This window comes from Antrostomus carolinensis, unplaced genomic scaffold, assembly GCF_000700745.2.
Source record: "Antrostomus carolinensis isolate BGI_N321 unplaced genomic scaffold, ASM70074v2 scaffold22115, whole genome shotgun sequence".
Lineage (NCBI taxonomy): Eukaryota > Metazoa > Chordata > Aves > Caprimulgiformes > Caprimulgidae > Antrostomus > Antrostomus carolinensis.
In genome coordinates, this window is record NW_010318781.1 from 35,468 (window position 1) to 46,150 (window position 10,683).

Sequence of the window (10,683 nt, forward strand, 5' to 3'; positions counted from 1 at the left end):
GATAAATAAACGAGCTCATAGCAGCAAATTTTTCTATAGTATTTTAATATATTTTTACCCTTAAACAGTTTTCCCTGATATAAATACAAAAATTAAGTTCATGTAAGACTTTCCTATCTATGAGGCAAGGAAAATTAAAGTGCAATTTCCCACTTTCACCTGGGTAGTCTACAGAAAGATTAAAAATCTTCAGGATTCCTTCCCATTTCCAGTAAAACACATTGAACTGCTCTTTGCCAGCTAGCCAAGTCTCTAATATTTAAAACAAAGGAAAAACAACACTCCAAGCTCTCTCTAAGCTTCAGGTTCCTAAGCAAACCAGTAGTAACAACACATAGCATTCAGTAATCAAGAACTAGCCTGGTATAGTCCTTACACTCCCCATGACATTACTTCACAGGCCGAACCACTACTTTCAAGAAGGCTACTAATAGGATGAAAATATTATGTTCAAAATGCAACAAACTTTTCTAGTTGACCCACAAACTAAGATCCATGCTATCAATATTCAGCATTTTAAATGTCAACCACCGGGGCAGAGAAAATCAAGTGCTTTACTTCAGAGACGCAAAAAGAAGAGTCATGAAGGGTTTTTCTTAACTTCAGTCAACTCTGATAGCAAGATTCTCACAACAATGTTTCATGCAATGTATAAACAATACTGTGCTTCATTCTGTATCAACAGTTTTCAACACAGAAATTGCCAAGAAAATCCAAAACTATAGCTGGAATAGCAATCCCAATTAAACAGAACTTTGAAGAATTAATTCCCTTATTTGCCACAGTACAAAACCTAAAGAATCTTTATTTGAGATAAACTGATGCACTATGTTTTTCAACATCTAGACATCTTATTCAAGTTCTCTGTGTACATATTCCTCAGTATATAAGTACAGTTCAGCAATCAGATTCGGCTTTTCAGCAACAACTAACTTTTAGCATCACTCCACTGAACCAACTACAGAGGAAATTATTCTAATTGCAAAAAAACCCCCGTGCCACGTTAAGGACTAGATCAAGGGCTGCATCAACCTATTCTGACATAAGAGATTAAAAGACAACAGTCAGAAGGTGAACAAGGAGAAAACAGGGTTACTCACCGTGGAGGAGTAACTGTTTCCTTTTCTGTGTGGAGCTCCCCCAGCAGAGCTGGGAAGTTTCCTGGAGATGCCAAGAGAGGTTAGCTAGCCCTGCCCCTCAGCACATGATATCACATCCTCACACATTTCAAAGAAGTGGTCTTATCCTTGACCTGTAGTCTGAACACCTTCAGTGAAAGGACATTAAGAAAGCTCCTACCAACATCCATAGCAAGAGCAGAGCAATGATGCATCCTAACTAACCAAGAGGGAGACAAAAAATGGATGTTCTCTGAGTAGCTCTGGTTTTGCTTCCCAAAATCAGCTGCTTACTGTTACCTCAAGTAGGCTGCAAGGAAGGGAAGCAAAGGGAACTCAACTGAACACTGGTGAAAGATTTGTCAACCTTAGACAGCTTTATACTGTCTGCATTTGAAATAACCTTTATTTGCACACCATTAGAGTCATTATAACAAAAGGACATTGTTATAACTTACAATTACAGTGGCTTCTTAAGAAAAAGTGTAGACTGTATGCAAAGAAGCATTATGTATACCTGCACACATCTCATGTGCCACAGCAACCACTACATTGCCTTTTTGCAGGCACAGAAAAATCTCTGTGAATTAATTTTTCCCTAGCCATGTCAGGACAATTCACCACAGCTTTGAACACCTTAATTCAGCAACAAAAAATTACTGCTGTCATAAAGGATTGCTCCTCACAAGATTTCCCCTCACAACTGCTCCTCTGGCATCCTCCTCAACTCCTTTTTTCCCCTTCCCCTTGTAACTACTCATTTTTCATTTAAAAAAAAGTAATTCACAGAACACACCTGAAATCAATGGCACCTCTACTAAAGACGAAGAACACCATGTGGAATAATAATATAAATACACACTGTTGAGTCATGAAATAGTTTTCTATTAATTTGTTATGCATGGCACTTCAGAAGAGAATTCATTCATTCTCCAAAAAAGATCGTGAAATTCCTTGCTATTTACAAGCAAAAAAATAAACAGTCAGCACCAAGCGACATTTATTAAAGTTTTATTTCCTACTAAAATATATGTATTCTTAAAAATTCTGACAAGTTTCAGTTACACAGTTTATTTGTGCACATACTGTGCACAAATGTCTTTTTACTGAATTGCCTATAATCTCCCTAAACACTTGCCCATGTATGAAACATTCACAGTAACACGAAGCATGAGCTAATTTTTAATTAAGCTATGATGGGATTTCCAGAAGGGTATAAACTATTTAGGTCATTCATGTATAACACACATGAGAAATTTGCTCCCAAAATTGGGAAGGAGGGGATGGAATTGCAAGAACTGCTTGGTTTCAGAAAAAGTTTAGGCAACCTAAAAACCTTTTGTGCTCAAGCTGACTAAACAAGGAAATTGCTCTTCAAGCACTTCACAACAGCTACAGTGAAGTGTATACTGAGGGTGCATATGTACATACACACACACACAACGTATACTTTTGGGTATACTTAGCACACCCAAGCCAAGTGTTAATCAATTTAACAACGTGTTTTCTGTACTAAATGTATCACCTTTCAGTTTGGAGATTACCAGTCATCAAAAGATAAAAAAAGGAGTAAGAGAAACTAATGAATCAACATGAAAACATTACGTAGATTGAGAGGAGATTCAAGAAGGCTCATGCCAACGTACACACTTGGAGATAAAAAACAGAAGTTCTTAAACCTTTACTCTAACCAGTATTTATTAAGCCATGAAAATAAGGGCATGGTTTGATTTTGTCTAACAAGGGGAACATACCAGACCAATACTGGTGAATTTTATTCAGTTCCAGTTTTATTAAGCGATAAATAAAAATTAAATTTGAAAAAACACCCAAAAAACCCAAAATAAGAAACCAACAGAAAAACTTTGTGTATTAACTATTCAAGAAGCAAATCTATTTTCGACAGCTAATAAATAAAATAAACACAAACTGCCAAAACACTAAACAGACTATTCTTAACAAGGAGCAATGAAGAAAGACATTTTGAAATTATTGTGTACTCTCAGGTGTTTGACCCTAAGGAAAAAAACCCCAAGTTCCTCAAGTTTCAAACAAAAAAAATAAAAGTCCATAGAAATGGACTAGGTGACTTCCCACAAAACTTCTCAAGAAGAAACGTTTCTGTAAGTGAACAGACTTTTAAATATTATTTCCATAAAATGATGTTGATGAATTGTAATACACCACCTATAAACAAACAAAATAGAATCCTGGGTTAAAAGCACTCCTGCAGTAAAATGCAGCAGTCTCCATGCTAGTGGAGAGGCCTTCTATTTGCAACAGCTCCATTTTCCTCCTGGAGGAGGAACTTCAAAAGAATTGAAGTCACAGCAAAAAACCAAGAAGCAATGTTAGTGGAAAGCAGGCTCATGTGTTCATCTCTGCTATTTATTCTAAAGCAGAAAGATTTAGAACTTCAGTCCAGATTCGTTCATTTTCTTCTCCCAAAACAGTACTCATAAGTTTTGTTACGTTCTCATCCCCCTAGAAGATTACCATGTCTATCTAACGCTGTGATTTAAAATTCATCCATCCAAAAAACCCAAACCTTGCATTTAATGCATGAGAATTTTATGCAACAATGCAGGTCAATTGTGACAACCAATAATGAAACAAGCACTTGGCCAGGTTGTGGCATCTGTGATGTACTGTCAGTATGTAATTTTCAAAACTTCACAGTTTCCCCTATTACTTAAGCAAAAACCCCAACTTCCTCACTTAGTCATCTTGCTTTGTACTAGTCACTGTTATGACTGAGTCACTTAAATTAATTATAAAAATCAGGTACAGTGGTCTCATACTGCTACAGCCTGCTCCTAATGAAGAAAGCAGCCTTTCTGCCTTATTCCTGCCACTGCCTTCCCCTGCCTGTCACCCAAGCAAGATTGCAAATAGACCCCAAAGACAAGGTCTGCAAATATTTGGGTAGCTTTCAGTTGTCACACAGAAAAATAAACCCTATACATTCAGGGGGAAAGCATCTTGGTGGCAGGAGCAGCCTGCAGGCAGACAGAGATCACAGTGGTAAATGAACCATCACATCTAGTTCATCATCCCATTACACACGTTTTTTCTTCTGCTGAGATTAGAATTACACAGCTCCGAGCTCTCCCCCATCTATGTGACTTTCATTCAGTGAGCAGGCTAGAGGATTATAAAGAACAAATACACATTATCTGTCTTTCTCGGCAAGAATCTTCGGGTATCCTTAACTATCAAGATGAAGGAAAAACTAGCGGTTACACCTACTCAGCTCTATTTCACAGCCAGCACAAATAACAATGCTGTACTACATGGTGTGTGATCAGCTATGGTTCATTAGGATGAAGTGGTGTAGGAGGTATCTGACAAGAAATCTCATGTGACAGTTTGTTTTAGAAGTGTAGACGTACTTTTTTTTATTATTATTATTTTTTTTTTTAGAGTTGAGTGTATTCACTTTAGACAGTGAATATCATCACCACTAGTGGTACATGGTAACTGTGAATACACAGTACTTAAAATAAGGGTGTTCTGGGTAACTGACTTAGTTACTCTCAGTAAAAGCCCTTCAGTTTCAAATCTGAGTGCTTTATGTGCATTCCCACTGTATATAATGGGAATAGGCTTGGGAATATAAACTGCTATCTGACAAAAAACCCCTCCAGAAATTCATAACACAATAACAATTAAAATCAAACTTTTTTCCTGTTTTAATAGCAAGTTAATCAAAAGACACCTCCTACATTCAAACTGGATAGAATTTTATGGACATATGGGATAGAAAACAGTATGCATAGGAAGCTGTTTCATACTGCTTTTTAAATCAAAATATATATCTCCCTCATTCAAATACTCTAGTTAGATCTTGGGAAAGGAAAAGGAAGGAGGTGAGGCAGTGGAGAGGACATCATCTTTCTTGGTACCGTTCCATTCTGTGACCCTTGCTTACACACAGTAATCCATTAAAACAGAATATACATTTCATAATAAGTATCACTAGAATGACCGTCATCTGTCCTGGATGGATCAACTCAGCCTCATCTCACAAGATGATAAATAGATGCTAATCTTTATAACTGCTTTCTGCTAAGCAAGATGAATAAACTGACAGGGATCTAACATTCATTTAAGTGCATTAACATTCATGAAGTGCAACAAGATCTCCTGAAGGATTTAGTCCACCTCACCAGATCAAAGTACAATCCACTGTACACAGCTGCACTCTACCTCCCTCAGATTGTCTCCTTCATTAAAAATCCATGTTCCATTTGTGATAATTCAAATCATACAAAGAAAAAGAACTAACGAGAACTTAAAATTCATTCAACTTCAGCGGGCAAATTCCAGAGTCCTGTGTAAAGTAACTGAAAAGATAAATTGCCTTAACTATGTTTTTAAAAAGCCTTAATGTAAACGAAGTTTGGATGCAAGACCTGCTCACAGTGGGCAGAAGAAGCTTCGTCAGTAAAGTCTGTACAAAACCAGATAATGGTGGACTCTCAAACTCTGCAGAATGAACTACTGAGCTTCAAAACTCAGATTATGTGAGAGAAGTCTGCTTTTGAGTTCTTTAGTAACAAGTTGATTTTGGTATGTTGTTATGTAAAGTATCTATATTTAATAAGGCAGCACAGATAACTAACAGAATAAAGCAAATCTTCCATAAAGTATACAAGTAATTTAGAAGTTGATTATAGGTTAATGTCCTAACCTGTACATTAAGAATTTACAGACCTTGCCCAACAATACAAAAAGATGACCCTAAACACTCCACACCAAAACAAAACCAGAGACAGTCCACATGAACACATTCTAGCAGCTGCAATTAACTCTTCTCCACAGGTGGAGTGGGGAGGTTTTCTTCTACCAAATGAAGCTTCCATTCCTGACAATCACATAGCCTAGACAAGGGTGCAAAACTGTTTATTTTTACACAGGTGTTTCTTCCTCGATGAACAGATTACTATAGCTACCAGAGATTTTTGGTGGTGTTAAAGACTTTTTGGGCCAAGACAGCCTTGTATTTTGAAGTTCAAGGTATCCAAGAATAATAATAATAAAAAAATCCTTCTCCTTTGAAGGACCAACACCAGAAACTCAGTCCTTGAACCCATGAGCTGTATGAATTGCAAGCGTCTAGTGCCTGCTGCCTAACAGATGCCAGGGCAGGATGTAGACGGAATCAAGAAGCAATGCTAATATGGTCCCACACTTGCCCAATATGGACCATTAGCACATTGCTGGTACAGGAACAGTCAATGCCTCCTGAAAGGTCTTGGAGTCCTTATTTTAGAAGATAATAATCTTTAATGCCCTGCACTGTCTCTTTAACTAAAAGATTATTTCCCTGGATTTCTTACATAGTCAATGGTAAAAGATGGCCTCTACAAAGCTCCCCAGCTTAAATGTTCTCACACTCTCTCTCTCACTCACAAGAGGAGCCTCTCCCACTGTATGAAGCTCACAGAAGCCAGGCACCTGAAGTAATGCATTTGAGACTGTATCAATGCTCCTTGCCACTTTTAGTAGCTGGTATTTGGCAAAAAAAAAAAAAAAAAAAAAAAAAAAAAAAAAAAAAATCTCAGCAACAACTTTATAGTCACCAAATACAGACTGCGGCTACAACCGTAATTGAAACCCTCCATATTTCAAACATGGTAAATAACAACAGAAATACTGAGATCAAACTTGTAATTGCCTCTAACATTAGTATTTCAACATACTTTCTCAAAGAAGTCAAAGCTAAAGCAGCAATCCCATCTACTAAACAGTGTGTTTTAAAGTCTGAACTACTGTAACACAACAGAAAGTTCCTGTTATTTCCAAAATGGAAGTTTACTCCAGCATTTTTGCTGGAGTTCTACTGTATGCTGGCACCAGTAGCCAGGTTCTGCTGTGACATTACTCACAGGGGTTTGAGCTTTCAAACAGGACGTATTTTCTATTTTAACATGAGAAAACAGCCGGCAGGAAGTTAACTTCAGAACAGTTATGACTTTACTCGTTCAGGGTGGCAGAAACATTAGTAAGATGGCAGTGTACTGTGGTTTGAAGGCTTCTTTTGGAGGAGGCGAAACACGTGAGTAAATGCCTAGCTTCCATATCCTTTACATAAAGTAGCATCAGCAACACAGTGCTATCACCTACCTTTCTTTAACATTTTCAGTCTTGCACAAAAAAAAAGCACTTAACATTCTTTCATGCTTTAAGTACTCATGTATTTCTGTAAGTCACTACCTCAAATTTCTGTGTCTTTATATTAGTATGAGTTCCTTAAAAACAGCCGCTAGAAGTTGTGTGATAATACCAATAAGCACTAAAAACCACCATGAATATAACTGCTAAGAATGTTTGTGATATAAAAATAAATTTTACTTACAGATGAGCCACCTTTTCTCCTTTTAGAGGAGGCAGAATGTTCCCAGAACCAATCAAGCAGTTATGCACTATAGCAAGACACTGCTGCACATCATCTCTTAAACAAAGAAGAAAACTCAATTACTTATCTGTTAAATGCTTGAAAACATACAAATGATAAACTTTATTTTTTTGGTGATGTTTTATTAAGGCCTTTTTATTTAGCTATATCACTTCTAAACACAAGAGGGAGTATTACAGAAATCAATCTTTTTTGATCCAACCTAATTCTATTACAGAACTCCAACATTTAACTTTGTTTTTTGAAAAACTTGTTTTTGAGACTTCTGGAGATTTTACATTCTGAAACAGTGAAGGAATTGTCAGTATAATGAGATAATCGAATCTCAAAACAGACAGCTTTACCCCAAAAAATTGTTTTGAGGAATTTTATTCTAAATCTCAGATAAAACCCATTACATAACTCTCCACCCCAAGGCCAAGAAAAGTCCTTCCCACCATGATTAGGATGCAAGAATACTTTCTTTATCAGTGAATATTTTATAGTTTGAACATAAATTATAATGCAACAATGAACAGCTTTTTTCTGTGTTAATTTAGAGAATTAAGAAATTCTTTTTAAAGCTGTCTCATTTAAAGTAGTAGCATTTAGTATACATTTACAAATTTTGCCCTTTGTTCTTATCTTTGTGGTAAGCAGCTCTGATTTGCCAAAGAACTCCTTTTAGCTCTCTTAAGAGGTTCGCTACCTGATGAGCTCTTAGTACTCATGCATTACTTATCAACTCTCTAAATACATGTGTTCAATGAAGGCTGTTAAGAATTTTTCATTTTATCTTTTGTAATAGAAAATCTTATTCTGAAGCTCCTAAATATATATAAAAAAGTTTCATTCCCAATTATTACTTAGTGGAATACTGGGAAAAAAAACTGACAAGAATTCAAACTCCAGAAATACCGCAACTGAAAGCAACAGCAGGCTCACCTAGTATCACATTTATTCTGACCTGCTACTCCCTCAGCAACTAGTGGTATTCTCTACTCTTGCAGCTTTGCTATCTTGCCCTCCAATTTAACTTGCAATTCATGCACTTGGCTATATTCTCCCAAATCACCACCATTTACTTCTATTATGTAGCACAGTGAAGCCTTGAGCAAATCAAGGTCCAATTCTGTTATAAATTAACAGCTTTACATATAAGGTGTCAAAGAGAAAAGAAAACAAAATAAACATACAAATAAGCTAAAAATAGGAAGCATATCCTTTCTTCTTTTAGTCAAAATATACTTTCTAATTACAGCTCAGTGGCATTGATTTGTCAGGAGTGTATTGCCTTTTTCAGATAAAAAAAAGCGGGAACTTGGTCATACAGAAAAGTATTTAAGTCTGATACACCATGCCCCACTTCATGTACGGCTGCACTTTACAGCACGAGCTATAACGTCACATGCTATGAACATCAACTGAAGTAAATATAGCTCCAAGGACGTGAAGGTTCAACATGAGAAATAAAGAATGTTCAAGATCTAATGCTTGTAAACAGCTTTAGCTATGTGATACTTGGAAATGCTTTAGCACATACTAAACTCATGATTATCTTGTGCTTAGGAAACCATCCTTATGAAGCCATGGTTTCAGACTAACGGAGTTAACACAATTAGGCAATGGTGTTCTTGCCTCCATTCCTATTTGTTATGCCATTGACTCTGTGTTACCTCCTCAGTTTCAAAACTGCCACTTTTTGCAGGGACACGCTATGTACTGAATCCATTTACTCATAGGAAGGAAGTGGAGAGAGACAGATTTCCAAGCCAACTCAGTTCTGTGTTCCACTTAGCTTAGGAACACAAATGGTTGTGCCAAAATAAGAAGGTAAGAATCTGGAGGAAGAGCTTTTTGATTGCTGACAACAGTTAAACGGAAACATAATTTGTGGAAAAAATTCTGGAACAGAAAAGTCTCTATATGAACATAGTGTCTTAAGATTTTATTTTTTTAAGAGTGTTTCTGTTCAAAATAATGTTATCCATTTTATGAAATGCACTTCCAAGCTACATGTACTCCTAAGAGTTAAAAATCTTGGAAATCTTAGAATAATATTGAAGATAGTGTAATATTATAGTATTTTGCTTCTTAATTTTTGTAGTTGCCAGCATGATTGGCAATAACTACTTAAAACAGACATGAGTGGATAAATACACTTTCTCCATATTATGTATCACCACTAACCTGGACATTTCTAGTTTTCCAGTTGCATAGTGCTCTAGTCTGGTGAGCTCAGGCTGAAGAAAAGTATCCAGCAAATAAAAAGCAAAGTTTATTTCCTCAGATGAAGGAACATGCCACTGGATGTCCAAGTGCCACAGGTCACCTGGTTTACCCCAGTCCTATAGTAAATAAAGACATTTTTTATTAATCAAACTATGAAGCAAATTGTCTTTAAAAAAATATAGCATTTAATATTACTGAAAAACCTCAAACACATGAACTAGTTACTGTTGTAAAGCAGTTATCCTGACAATTACAGGAGCAAAAAACTAAGAACACAATAAAACCAAATAGAAATCCCAAACGTACTATAATGTCTACATGTATCTGGAAAATAACATACCTGAAAGGACTAAAAGGAAAAGGACTGTATCAGTCTAATCAAAATACAACTTTGTTACTCCTTTGGTTGGATACAAATTCAGAAATGTTCTTAAGTACAACTCAGACTTTTGATACTCCTATAGAAAACAAAGAAGCTGCTAGCTTCTTAATACTTCTTTTCAGTTTTGAACCATAATAATGAAACTTAGTACTTTCATCTTAAAAATAAAAAAAAGTTAAATTTTAAATTGTACTTTCTATACAATGCTAGGTCATCCCATGAAAAAGACAACTTTATATATTTTGGCTTACGAAGAGCTCAGACTTGCTATAGAATTAACACCACTTGAATACTTGGAAGAGAAAAGTCAGTATTTATTACTAATTCATATTAAAACATGAGGTCCATGCTTCAGACTATATTAATTAATAGGCCTTTTCAGTCTTCACTTTCCATTTCCTGTCTTTGTTCAATTTTATGTGGTAATTTAAGATTACAAGCCTTCACTGTCTGTTCTTAAAACGTGTAACCAATCTGTCTGGACAAAAAGTACAAAGAACTACAGTAGTACACTTATTCAGTGTTGCCTGCTATTAAGTTTCTTCCTCGGA

General features: G+C 36.0%; 1 protein-coding gene across 1 annotated transcript in view; it reads right to left on the reverse strand.

The window, feature by feature from the left end:
- PSME4 (proteasome activator subunit 4) overlaps window positions 1-10,683 on the reverse strand; it is a 61,782-nt gene that overhangs the window by 27,099 nt on the left and 24,000 nt on the right. Inside the window, exons 18-19 of the mRNA XM_010169053.1 lie at window positions 9,709-9,866; window positions 7,480-7,575 (exon numbers count right to left, since the gene is read on the reverse strand). Coding sequence (XP_010167355.1) covers window positions 7,480-7,575; window positions 9,709-9,866 — 254 coding nt within the window. The remainder of the gene's footprint in view (window positions 1-7,479; window positions 7,576-9,708; window positions 9,867-10,683) is intronic.